This window comes from Delphinapterus leucas, chromosome 4 (assembly GCF_059928025.1).
Source record: "Delphinapterus leucas isolate spDelLeu-1000000601 "Yukka" chromosome 4, BTC_Dleu_Yukka2, whole genome shotgun sequence".
Lineage (NCBI taxonomy): Eukaryota > Metazoa > Chordata > Mammalia > Artiodactyla > Monodontidae > Delphinapterus > Delphinapterus leucas.
Window position 1 is genome coordinate 68397592 of NC_143132.1, and position 14438 is coordinate 68412029.

Consider the following 14438-nt stretch of genomic DNA (forward strand, 5'->3'; position numbering starts at 1 on the left):
CCACAGTGCCCATTTCCCTATATGCTTACCAAACTTGGCATTATCCATCTTTCTAATTTTCACTAGTCTAATGGGTATAAAGAAATATAGCTTTTGTTTAATTTGCATTTTCTGGTTATTGATAAATTTGAGACTTATGTGGTTGTTTGCCCTTTAGGTTTCCATCTACTGTAAATTCCTCTTCTGCCAGTTTCTCAGTGGTGGTTTCTTTTTCTTAATGATTTACATATTCTAGATATAACTTCGCTGTTGATTTTTAAAAGTCAAATTTCTATTTGCTATCTGTCTACTAATTTTGTCAATGAATTCCTTATTTATCAACTTTCTGGTTTTTTCTTTCACATTTAGGTTTTCATCCCACCTAGAATCCACCTTAGTGTATGGTGTTAACTAATGATACAGGGTTTTCATTTTTCCCTCCATAAAGTGAACTAGTACCATTCACTAAACAATCCTTAGCCCTTTGATTTTTGTAGTGCCGCCTTTATTGTAGATTGAGTTTCTGTGTCTTAGCTCTCTTTTTTCCTTCATTGCTCTCTTTGTTCTTGAGCCAATACCATACTAATTTTATTACTCTGGATGTGCAGTTTGTCTTAATATCTGTCAGGACAAGGGCTTCCTTTTTCGTATTTTTAAAGGATGAGTTAGTTTTCTGAGGACTTTTATTTTCCCATATGAACTTTGGAGCAAATTTCATAAGTTTCTAAAAAAAAATTCAACTGGAATTTTAATTGTGATTGAGTTGAATCATGAATTAGTTTGGGGTGAATTGACAGCATAGACTCTGTCTCCATTTATTTAAATCATCTTCTGTGCCCCTATGTGCTTCACCCCCTCCCACCCATAGAGGTCTTGGGTCTTCCTCATTTGTGCCTAGATACTTTATAGTTCACATTTTAAAAAAAATTGTTAAAGGTATCTAATTTTTATTACATTTTTAAATTAAACTTTATTTTGAGATAATTATAGATTCACATGCAGTTGTAAAGAATAATACGAAGAAATAACATGGACCCTTTACCCAGTTTCCTCTAATGATACCATCTTAGAAAACTACAGTGCAATATCACAACCAGAAAATTGACATTGATATAGTAAAGATATGGAACATTTCCGTCATCACACGGCTCCCTCCAGTTGCCCTTTTATAGCCACACCTACTTCCCTCCCACTCTACTCCTTTAACCCCTGGCAACCACTAATCTCTTTCCCGTTACTATAATGTCACTTCAAGAACGTTATATAAATTGAGTCATACAGTAAAGAAAATTTTGGAGTTAGCTTTTTTCACCCACAATAATTCTCTGGAGAGTCATCCAAGTCGTTTTGTGTACTGGTAGTTATTCCTTTTTACTGCTCAGTAGTATTCCATGGTATGGATGTACACAGTTTGTTTAACCATTCACCTTTAATCTTTTTTTCCCTCCACCTTGTTCATCAGAAGAAACAGTAATTTATCCTTTCAAATAGGAGCTTTTTAAAAAAAAAACTGAATCTGCCTACTCATTCTAGGAAATAATGTTAGTAATTCATCTGTATAATAAGCATTGAAAATTTTAAACTATATGAACAAAAATTATTCTTATAAATATAAAAAATTTAAGGAATTTATTAACAAACTGACAAATATTTTCTGTTTCTGATTCTGGTATTCCAATTTCAAAATGACTTACTTTTTTCTATGAGTAAGAGTTTAAACTCTAGATTTTGAATTTGTAATATGTTTTCTTTTACTCCTCTTTTACAGCAATTTGAGATTTTTGATGATTGCTTTAGCATATGCCATACCACTTGGTGTATTTGCTGGCTGGTCTGGAGTTCTGGACTTAATTTTAACACCAGTGCATGTCAGCCAAGTAAGCATTTTATTTCTTTATATCTTGTAGGTATTTTTAGTTCACTAAAATTATAAATATTGTCTACTTGTTCTTACTTTTAGCTTCAAGGCCTAGGTAAAACGTTATCCTGTGTCACTGCTGCAAAAGGAAGATCCTTATGAAATAGTTATAAATAATACTGATTTTCTTCCTGGATTTTGTTAACCACCATGAATTTCACATTTATTTGGGTATGATTACTTATGCTAATAAACAGAAAAATAAAGAAGGAAAATCTTAGAATCCTTGATTTTTGGTTTATAAAGATGAAGATCTCGTCATTAAATATATGGCTATGCCTACATCTAATCCCTCACTTTCTCTTTAGCCTCAGTATCTCATTTCCTTAAAAATAACCATTTTAGGGCTTCCCTGGCGGTGCAGTGGTTGAGAGTCCGCCTGCTGATGCAGGGGACGCGGGTTCGTGCCCCGGTCCAGGAAGATCCCACATGCCGCGGAGCCTGTGCGTTGGGAGCCTGTGCTCCGCAACAGGAGAGGCCACAGCAGTGAGAGGCCCGTGTACTGCAAAAAAAAAAAAAACAAACCATTTTATCTATATGCTTATGACATCCGTTCCTTCTCCTTGCTTCCAAATAGCATGGTAGAAAGGGGTAGAGAGATTTGGAAGGTCAAATGGAAGAAATCCAGCACACTGATGTGATATTCCATTGTATGAATAAACAACAATTTGTCCAATCTGCTTTTGATGAACATTTGGAATGTCTGCATTTCGGCTGTCATAAACAGTGCTGTATGGATATTCTCATATATGTTTCTTGATGCACCTCTCCATACATTTCTGTTGAATATTTATCTAGGAATGGAATCGCTAGTTATAGGGTATGCCTGCTTTGATAGATGATGCCAAATTTCCCCAAAGTAGTTGTATTAGTTTATAGTCCTACCAGCAGTACATGAAATTTCTCCTTGTTGCACATCGTTACCAGCACTTGGCAATGTTAATCTTTTTAAATTTAGACGTGCTGATGACTGTGCCGCTGTATGCCATTGTGGTGACTTCCATGACATCTTTTGAAGTGACATCCTTTTTTGTGACATACCTGTTCAAGTTTCTTGCCCACTACTGGGCTACCTTTTTCTTACTGATTTACAAAGAAGAGAGCTGTGTGAAAGGGCACTCCCCAGCATGTCCTGGCTGCAGAATGGACTGCACATGTAAAGGGCAAAGCTACCAGAGACTTATTAGAGAGACTGTTGTGGGGTGGAAAGCAGAACAAATATAGTAGAGGACAGGCAGTGCAGGACCCTTGAAGTTCTGGCCCAGCCAGAGTGGTATGACCTCATTAACACCTTGTTAATATCTTAGGCTTCTGCTGAGACACCAGAAAGGACAAACTTTAGAATCAAGGACCATACCCTAGGTAGAGTAAGGCCTATTCTACTTAGACCCACCATGAACAAAGCCTAAAACCAAGCCCTGACAAAAATTTGCAGAGGGGATAATTTGGAGATTGAGTCCTGCCAGGTGAAAGGAGCTTGGGAAACAACTTGGTTTCTAATATTCCTCCCTAATAAAGCACAAAATCAAGCTTACACAAGTTCAAGGTAATTGAATGGCCTACTACACAAAAATGAACTATTTTATAGAAAGATAAAATTATCCAGAATCTCAATATTGTATCACCCACAGCATATAGTATACAGTTTTTAAAAAATTAGACATACAAAGAAACAGGAAAATATGGTTCATATTTTTAAAAGAAAAAAGTAGTCAATAGAAACCAATTTAGAGATAGTCTAGATATTGGATTTAGCAGTCAGAGACTATAATGCAAAAGAGAGAGTGAGAGAAATCTTTTCTTGCTCCAAGTTCATAAATATATTCCCCTCTGTTATCTCGCAGAACTCTGTTATCCAGTACAGTAGCCACTAGTCACATGTGGCTATTTAATTTGAAGTTTAAATTACTTGAAAGGAAATTAAAATTAAAAAGTCACTTCCTGATTGGCACTGGCCACTTTTCAGGTGCTCAGTAGCCACTTGCAACTTATGGGTACCATATCGGACAGTGTTGACATAGAACATTTCCGTCATCACAGGAAGTTCTATTGAACAGTGCTGTTCTAGAAACTTTATTGTTATTCCTGTCACATTTAAACCTAGAATTGAATTTTGTGCTTGTTGTAAGGGTTAAGTTTCTTTTTTCCCACATAGTTCTCCATTAACCTAATATCAATTTTTGAAAAGATTGTTCTTTCCCCATTGCTCTCTAGTGTCATCTTTGTCATAATGAAGTGCCCTTATGTGCATGGATGTTTCTAAATTCTTTTTCTCATCTAGTTTATTTGTCTATCTCTGTGCCAACACCAAATTGTCTTAAGTATTCTAGTGTTAGAATAAGTTTTGGTGTTTAGTAGAATAAATACTCCCCTTATTGGGATTTAGATTAGAATTTTATGAACCTACAGATCAGTTCAAGAATTAACTTTTTTTGTAATAGTTCGTCTTCCAAATCATTACTATTATATCTCTCTTCGTTTACTTAGGTCCTAACGTCTCTCTAAATCTCTTTTCTGCAAAAACACCCTCTATTTATTTGTTAGATTTATTCCCAGGTATTTGATGCTTTCTGAAGCTATTGTAATTGGTAACTTTAAAAATCTTATTTTCTGTTGGTTGGCATGTAGGAAGTATACTTGGTTTTTGAAAGTGATTGAACTACAGCTTGTCTTATATCCAGCAACCTTATTAAACTCACTTACTTATCCATAGATACTTTGGCCTCTCTGCATACATCTCATATCGGTTGTTACTAATGACAAATAGATGGAGAAAAATACATTTAATAAAATTCAACATTGAGATGATCATATGTTTTTCTCTTTTAAACTGCTAATTTGGTGAATTATACTTGTTGATTATAAAATGTTAAACTACCTTGCATTCCTGTACTAAATGCATTTTGTCAGTGATTTATTATCCTTTTTATATATCACTGAATTCAGTTTGCTTACATTTTGTTTAGGATTTTTTGCAGTTAGGTTCATGAATGAGATTAGTCTATCTTTTTTTTATCTTGTCCTGCCATTTCAATTTTTTTTAATCTTTATTGAAGTATAATTGCTTCACAATACTGTCGTTAGTTTCTGTTGTACAACAAAGTGAATCAGCCATATACATACATATATCCCCATATCCCCTTCTTCTTGAGCCTCCCTCCCACCCTCCCTATCCCACCTCTCTAAGTCATTGCAAAGCACTGGGCTGATCTCCCTGTGCTATGCGGCTGCTTCCCACTAGCTATCTGTTTTACATCCGGTAGTGTATATATGTCGATGCCACTCTCACTTCACCCCAGCTTCCCTCTCCCCCTCTGCCTCCCCCTCCCTGTGTCCTCAAGTCCATTCTGTATGTCTGCATCTTTATTCCTGCCCTGCCACTAGGTTCATCAGTACCTTTTTTTTTTTAGATTCCATATATATGTGTTAGCATACAGTATTTGTTTTTCTCTTTCTGACTTAATTCACTCTGTATGACAGACTATAGGCCCATCCATCTCACTACAAATAACTCAATTTTGTTTCTTTTTATGGCTGAGTAATTTTCCACTGTATATATGTGCCACATCTTCTTTATTCATTCATCTGTCAGTGGACATTTAGGTTGCTTCCATGTCCTGGCTGTTGTCAGTAGTGCTGCAATGAACATTGTGGTACATGACTCTTTTTGAATTATGGTTTTCTCTGGATATATGCTCAGCAGTGGGATTGCTGGGTCATATGGTAGTTCTACTTTTAGTTTTTTAAGGAACCTCCATACTGTTCTCCATAGTGGCTGTATCAGTTTACGTTCCCACAAACAGTGCAGGAGTGTTCCCTTTTCTCCACACCTTCTCCAGCATTTATTGTTTCTAGATTTTTTGATAATGGCCATTCTGACCGGTGTGAGGTGATACCTCATTGTAGTTTTGATTTGCATTTCTCTAATAATTAGCGATGTTAAGCATCTTTACTGCCATTTCAATTTTAGTGTCAAGGTTTTGCTAGTCTCATAAAGCAACTTCTGAAGTGTTTCCTCTTTTTCTATTATTGGAAGAGTTTGTGTAAGTTTAGTGGTTTGGGGCTTTTGTTTTTCCCTAAATATTTGGTAGAATTCGCTGATGAAGCCATCTAGTTTTCTTTGTGATATGAATTCAGTTTCTTTAATAGTTATAAAATTATTCAGATTTTCTACTTATTATTGTGTCAGTTTAAGAAATTATACCTTTCTAGAATTTGTCCACTCCATCTCAGTTTTCAGATTTATGGTATTAAGTTCTTCATTGTATGATATTATTAGGTCTCCAAGGTAAGTCATTGTATCATTCCAGATATTGATTTTCTGTATCTTCTTTCTCATATTTTCCCTTGAATAATTTCAACAGTAGCTCTTTAATGAAAGCTTATTTTTTATTTCATCAATTTTTGATTTTATCTTACTTTTTTTCTAGTCTGTTTTCTTGAGTGATGTCACTTTGCTTTCATTTTTCTAACTTTTTAATATGAATGCTTACATCCTTGATTTTTAGCTTTTCTTCCCTAATACATGCACTTTAAGGCTATTTATGTCCTTTTAAACACAGATTTAGCTGCATTCCATACATTCTGGATTTTCATTATTATTGAATTTAAGATATTTTCTAGTTTCCAGAGTTATTTAGAAAGACATTTCTTAATCTACAAACTGTGGAAGATCCTCTAGTTCTTTTTTTTTTTAAGTCCTAGCTAAATTGCATAAATGTGGTCATAAGGATATACTATGATTTCAGTATTTTCAAATTTGTTGACCCAATTTTTGGTGAACTATTTTCTATAATTCTTGAGTGTAGTGTTTTATATATGTCAACTAGATCAATTCTGTTAATTGTGTGTTTCATATCTTCTATTCCTTATTCATTTTTGTCAGCTTGTTCTATCAGTTACTGAGAGAGGTGTGTTAAGATCCTACACAATTATTTTAAATTTGTCTATTTCTCCCTTTTATTTCTGTCAATATTTTCTTTATATATTTTAAGACTGTGTAATTAGGTGCACATAAATCTAGAATTGTAGTATCGACTAATGAATTGAACCTTTCATCGTAGGAAGTTTTTCTTTTTTTTCTGGTAATGGTTTTTTGCCTTAAAGCCTATTAGTTGCACCAGCTTTCTCTTCATTTGTGTTGGCATGATATATCTTTTTGCATTTTTTTACTTTCAAACTTTCTTTAGGTACACCTTTTATAAGTAGCATATCATTTTTTCTTTAATTCAGTCTGATAATCTTTGTGTTTTAATTGGAGTATTTAGTCCATTTGCAGTTAATGTAATTATTGATAAATTTGAGTCTAGATCTACCACCTTACGATTGGTTTTTATTTTTTTCCAGTCCAGTCTATCCTTTTTGTCTTCTTTCTTACCTTCTTCTGGATTAAGGATTTTTTACTACTCTTTTTGCCCCCTTTATTAGCTTGGTAATTATAGTCTCTTTTACTATTTGGTGGTTACCCTAGAAAGTACAGAATGTACACTTCACTTATTAACATCTATTATAAATTAGAACTTTTACCTCTTCCAGGACTGTCCTTAGAACCCTTGCACTCCATTTAAGCCTCTACCATACTTTGTGCTATTATTGTCATATATTTTAAACTGCCCAAGACACATTTTTATTGTTATTTTACAGTCAATATTCATTTAGATTCACTCTCATATTTCCATTTTGTTGCTCTTCATTCTTTCCTTAATCTTCAGTCTTCCATCTGTGATCATTTTTCTTCTAAAGAGCATCCTTGAGAGAGAGAGAGAGAGAGAGAGTCAGTGTGTGTGTGGTGTCTGTGTGTGTGTGTGTGTGTGTGTGTGTATGTGTGTTTTGTGTAGGTCGGCTTACAACAAATTCTCTTGTTTGGGGTTTGTTTTTTTACTTTGGTCTGAAAATGTCTTCATTTGACCTTTGTTTTGAAGATTATTTTGTATTGCATATAGAATTCTTGGTTAGCATTTATTTTCTTTTGTTTATTTGAAAATACCATCTTCTTCTAGCCTCCATTGTTTCAACTGAGAAGTCAGCTCTCAAATTTAAAAGCTTGCTGCATTTAAGATTTTTCTCTTTGTCTCTTTGTCTTTGGTTTCAGCAGCGCTTAACTAGGTGGCAAGTTTTTAAAATTTTATGCTGAATGGATAAAGAAGATGTGATATATATATATATATATATATATATATATATATATACACATACACACACAATGGGATATTACTCAGCCATAAAAGAAAATCTGCCATTTGCAGCAACATGGATAGACCTAGAGAATATTATGCTTAGTGAAATAAGTCAGACAAAGACAAATACTGTATGATATCACTTATATGTGGAATCTAAAAAATAATACAAATGAATGTATATACAAAACAGAAACAGACTCACAGATATAGAAAACAAACTAGTGGTTACCAAAAGGAAGAGGGAAGTGGAGAGAGGCCAAATTAGGGGTATGGGACTAAGAAATACAAACTACTATGTATAAAATAGATAAGCAACAAGGATATATTTTATAGCACAGGGAATCAGAGCCATTATTTTGTAATAACTTTCAGTGGAATATAATCTGTAAAAATACTGAATCACTATGCTGTATACCTGAAACTCATATAATACTGTAAATCAGCTATACTTCAGTTTGAAAAATAAAAATAAATAAAAAGTAATTCAAAATGGAAAAAAAATACATTTATTCTGCTTGAGGTTTGTAGGACTTCTTGAATCTGTGGCTTGATGTCTCTCACCAGTTTCAGAAAATTCTTAGCCAATATCCCTTTGAAGCTCATGCTCCGTTTTCTCTATTTCTCTCTCCTTCAGTAACTCTAACCGTATATGTTATATTTTCACACTGTCTGTCCTATGTCTCTTACTCTCTGTTCTGAATTTTCTATCCTTCTGCCTTTCTCTACTTCAAACTGGATATTTTACCTAGCCTCTCTTCCAACTCACTATTTCAGTTTTCAGCTCTATCTAATATGCTGTTAAACTCATCTGTGAGTTATTAATTTCAATTATTATATTCTTAAGTTATAAAATTTTTTTTGATGCTTTTTCATAGTTTCCAAATTTCTGTGGAAATGCTTGTATTTTATTTCTTTGAACTATTAAAAATAGTTATTTAAAGTCTGTATCTCCTAACCCCTTTATCTGGATCCCTGTGTGTCTCTTTATATTTGTGATATTCATTCATGTTTTCTTATTCCTTATGTGTTCAGTTATTTTTGACTGAGTGCTCAACATAGTATATTAAAAGTTGTAGAGATAATTTAAGCTTCAAATGATATTCTTTTCCTCCAGAAAGAACTTATGTTTTTTCTTAGGAGTCTAGGGATACTTAATCTAGTTTCAAGAATTGAGATCATTTAAAGCTGGGTTTTAATCCCTCAGAATACAGTTCCATTTCTTCCTTCCTTCCTCCTTTCCTTCCTTCCTCCCTCCCTCCCTCCCTCCCTTCCTTCCACAGTTCCATTTCTAATTTACACTGCTCTTAGGTATAACTCTCAGAGTTCCCAGCTTAAGTCTGGGGTTTTCTACAAGGCCAACCACCTTAGAGCAGGCCTCAAACTTGTATTTTTTTCTTCCTAGATCCATGAGGCTGTCAGTAACTTTTTAGCCCCTTAGCTACCTTTTCTGAAATCAGCAGACATACCCCTGAGGAAAAGTGTCCCCACATATCAGGCTTGCTCCTCTGGGCTTCCTTCTTATCCTATATCATGGTTCCAGAATTCTGGATTACCTTCTTGGTTCTCTGCCACCTTCAGATAGATTTTCCACCCCAGATTTTCTGCTTTTTCAACCAGAATATTAATCCAAATTACCTAGTGTACCTTTACTATAAGAAGAAAGCCTTCTTTTAGTTTCCTAACCTATTTTTCTGGATGGCAGGTATTCCAAGCATGCTCAGTTTCAAGAAGGAAAGTGTAGCACCCGTTTAGATGATGCTGATTTTGCACATCTTATGATTCATGTTATAAACCCTGAGAAGCCCTTCCAAGTATGTCTCTTTGTACAAACCCTGAGAGATACAGAGACCGTGAATCATACCAGGTATTAAATAAAATGGAATTTAAAATTAAAAGCAGAGCTTCTGGGTTGGTGGACAAATGAAGGTGCTGCCCCCCCCCAATTAATTAAATTCAAGCAAAGAAAAAATTTAATTAATTATTGGGTAGAATGTTATTAACTAAAGCAAATGTCATGAACAGGGGAAGGAGAAAAGCACAAAATGGCCTGAAAGGACCAGGGCTAGTACAGTCAGATACACAGTGGTTTTTCACCTGATGCAGGACCCCACTGACCTAGGGGATAGATGAGAATGTTTGTGGGGGCTCATAGTATTAATGGACCTTAATCCATAGTATTAATGGATGCTAAATGCAAGGAGAGGGGCATTCTGAAGAACAGAGAATTCTCTTGCCCTTCATGCCAGTAGTATGAAAAAAATGTAGAGATAATTTAAGTTTCTGGTGTTATCTTTCTCCAGAGAGCATTTATCTTTGCTTCTGCAACCAGACACTGGTAGAGCAAGAAGATTTGTATAAAGTTATTGTATTACTTAGAGTAGACTAAGAATCCCCAAATTCTGAGACTTAAGAAGAAATTCGTTTCTCATTCATATAGCAATCTAGGACAGTTTGCATAATAATCTAGGACAGTTGTTCACAGTTGGGACTACTCTCTTCCTCACACTGATTTAAGACCTAGGTTGCTTCCACTTTGCAGGTCTTCTGTCTCCTAGGACCTTGTCATTATATGCATGGGTGAAGCGGGATGACCATCCAGATTCCAGCTGGCAGAAAGGGAAAGAAAGCATGGAGGGGGTATATAGCTGTCTTCCAGGTTCTAGCCTAGAGGTGGCACACCTCACTTTTTCCCCTTCCATTAATGAGAACTTAGTCATGTGGTCACATGTAGCTGAGTAGGGGCTAGGACATGTAATCTAACTAAGTACCCTGGTAGAATAAGATATAACATATCTTGATGGACAGCTGACAAGCTCTATCACAGCTGTAATGAAAAATATGAGTAGAAAAATAATAAAAGGTAGAATTTAGTTTGGGCAGCTCTCAAGTGCCAGGTCAAGTTTGGACTTTGCCCTATAACTACAAGGAAAGCCAGTAACTGTTTCTGAGCAGGGGAGTGGAATGATTGGGATAATTATTCTGGCAATTGTGGGCAAAAATATTGCTATTACAGGAGTCCAGAAGTAAGAAATAAGATAGTAAGCAAGTGTGATGGCTGGGGGAAGGGGAAAGAGGAGACAAAATGCACCGATATTGTTAGGGACACACGGAATGTCAGGTATTGACAGCTAACAGGTCTTGAGCACTTTGCATTTATTAACTTATTTAATTCTCAGAAAAATCCTGATTATCCCCATTCTACTAATGAGGAAACTGAGACTTGGGGTGTAGTTGAGATAGAAGCCAAGTCATAGTAAGAGTTAAAGAAAAAGACTCTGACAAGTACAGGTTTCTGGTAACTGACTATACTGCTGAACTGAATGAATGAGCATTTTCAGAACTCTCATGGAAAACTGATGAACTCATAAAAGTGCTAACAAACGATCAAGATGAAAAAAATTAATTACACGGGACTGAGTGAACTGATGAGGATGATTATAATTTTTGTGACTTTCTGTTTGAATAAAAAAAAAAAGAGAGATACATGAGTGATTAGGAAATATGGGCAGCATTTGTAGATTGCTCTGAATAAGTTTGTCCATGAAGGTAGGAAAGAGACAAGACATTAGATGATAGAGAAACATCATCAAGTAACCATAACAGCTCTAACCTTTATTGAGCACTTCCTGTATGTCGACTGCTGATCGAAGTTCTATATGCAGATTCTCTCATTTAGTCCATTTTATAGGTAAGACGACATAATTTGCCCAAAGTCACAAAGCTAGTAAATGGCAGGGCTGGAAATGTTTTCTTCAAGAGTGGAGTGAGCTATCCATTCGAAATCCAGCTCAAATTCTTTCTCTGTCTAGTTTCACCAGGTGCTCCACCCATATTCTCTCTCTCCCCGCCCCCCAACCCTGTCTTTCCCATACTCTTCTGTGTTTCTCTTAATACATTTTTACTTGTGCCAGACATTTTAGCATTTAATTATTGCCTAGTAGTTTCCTGTATCTTGGCTGTATTTAAGCTTTTTAGGTCAGTGACCATCTTTTCTCCTTTGCCTGTTTTCTTAAGAGTTCCCGGTACAATGCCTGGCATGTAGAACACATTTGAAAAATATCTGTTTGTGACATTGAGTATTTTGTTGATTTAAATATTCCAATGAAAAGTTAATGATGTATTTATTTAGGTAAGTTTGTATTAATTAGTGACACATGAATCCTTTCATTTAATTCATTTTCTTAAATAGTGTTTCCTAGATTTGCTGCCATTTAGCTATTAACATACTGATTATGGAGGATTGTTTTCCATGCCTTCTAAACTTCAATATGATAATCTTGTATTAAATATGTCTTCCACTTTCTTAACAGGTAGATGCTGGCTGGATTGGATTTTGGTCCATAGTTGGAGGCTGTGTTGTTGGAATAGCTATGGCAAGGTGAGAATATTTTATGTTAAACATGTGAGTGGGCAGAACCAAAAAAAGCCCAAAGGGAGACTCCACTCCCCTAGATAAACATTAAAATGGAAGGAAAAGTAAAACAGGCAAAAGTCAGATAAGGGCACTTGTTCAGGCTATAAGAAAATTCACATGCAGTAGGTAGAATTTGCTGCTACAAGAAACCTTCACAGGAGTAGTCCATCCTAAAATGTTTTTGGAGACTAGAGATGTATTTCCAGTATAATTAAGCTGACTTTCTCCATATTATTAGAGAGCAACATCTACAAATGGGACCCAAGGAAAGAGTATACAATAATAAAGGCAAATTGATAGTTTTTGAGATTAGAAAAGAATTGAAAGGAATCACTCATAAGAGCATCTCTAGAACTTTCCCTGAAAAGTCAGTATCCTGATTAGCAGATATTTTTTTCTGGTCAATTTTGGCAGGTATGACGCTATAGTTACCACATTTTGACGAAAAATGTCCATAAAGACTTAGAGTTTCGTCAAACTCCCTCTGATCTTAACCATTATGACAACACATTTTAAGAATGAGACAGAAGAAGGAAAAAGCCTTATTTATTCTAAAAAAAGAAAAGAATGAAAATGTCACTCATGTAGGTAACTACCTATAAAACTTGGTGTTTCCAGTGAGATAATATTCTTTCACTTTCCAAATCATTTTACCCTGTTTAATCAAAAACAAAATTGGACAGTCAACTTTAGCAGGAGTGGGAGAATCTAATTACATATTTGGGGAGATCAAATAAGATATGTGAAGCACCTTGCTATCTAAATATTTAAACACAGTTGACACAGGATAATATTATATCTAAACCTTACAGTTTGCCTAGTGTTTCTGGGCTAATGAAAGAATAAATTGTCACTGTAATTTCTAAATCACTTTATCTGAGGTTTTTATAAGTTAGAAAAATATGAGGATAAAATCGAAAAGCTGAAGAATAGGAGCATAGCTATTGGTAGGAAATCACTACACTGATACTAGAATACATTGACCTATCACATTTGATAAGAATCATATCTAATTTTTCTAATTAAATCTCCAAGCCAATGATGGCGAGTCATCATTTACCAAATCCTTTTCTGAGCACCACATAGGTCAAAGAGGGACACATTATGTATCAGAAATGACATCTCAAATGCTCCTTTCTCTTCATTTTGTTCTACAAACCCTTAATTTTAACTATATGGAAAAGTTAGAATGAGGACGTTTCTGTTTTTAAATTGTTGAAATGGCAGTTCTAAAAAGTACTGCCCTTACTCTGGGATCCAAAATCAATTGTAGGTATCTCCTAAGCCTAAAATCAATTTTTAGATTATATTCAAAACAGCTTTTTTGGGATCCCTAGAACAGAATCTCCTTATAGATATGAGTGCTTTGGGTGTTTTTTTTGTGATTATATTACTAAAGGTTACTACTAAATGTAATACTTTGGTCCTAACTGTACACTTTGATGGTATAAGCCCATTTGAAAGGACTAGGTATCTAAAATTGGTAGACCAGAGTAGTCAGTTTATTCTTGTGTGATCAGGCCCTGGAAAACTTACTCACTGTTCAACTTCACTCAATTCTGATTGTACCAGAAAACTGTTTTATTCTCTCATACCTGGCCATCTGCCCATCTGACAAGTAAGTTCATGCAGCATAGCAAAATATAAATCAGAAAAGTGGTGAGCATGGAATTATAACAAAGCATTTGGATTTTCTTGAGGGGCATTTCCATCAAGCTGTGGAACCTTTTTCAGAGTACATAAGAATTTTCTGTTTGTGAACTTTCATAATAGAGAGCTAACCAAAGTCACTAGGCAAAGGTGCATCCATTTTTCCCACCAAAAGGTGGCATCAGCTCTCATAGGAAGTCATTTTAGTCTAGATAACACTTTACAAACATGATTAACCACATCACATTAAATAAGTGCAAAATGAAAGATAGTATTGCAAGTCATATAATTACAGTAG

At 35.0% G+C, this 14438-nt stretch overlaps 1 protein-coding gene across 1 annotated transcript in view; it reads left to right on the plus strand.

Annotated features, from left to right (window-relative positions):
• SLC49A4 (solute carrier family 49 member 4) overlaps positions 1-14438 on the plus strand; it is a 99014-nt gene that overhangs the window by 43686 nt on the left and 40890 nt on the right. Inside the window, exons 5-6 of the mRNA XM_022567154.3 lie at positions 1748-1856; positions 12387-12454. Coding sequence (XP_022422862.2) covers positions 1748-1856; positions 12387-12454 — 177 coding nt within the window. The remainder of the gene's footprint in view (positions 1-1747; positions 1857-12386; positions 12455-14438) is intronic.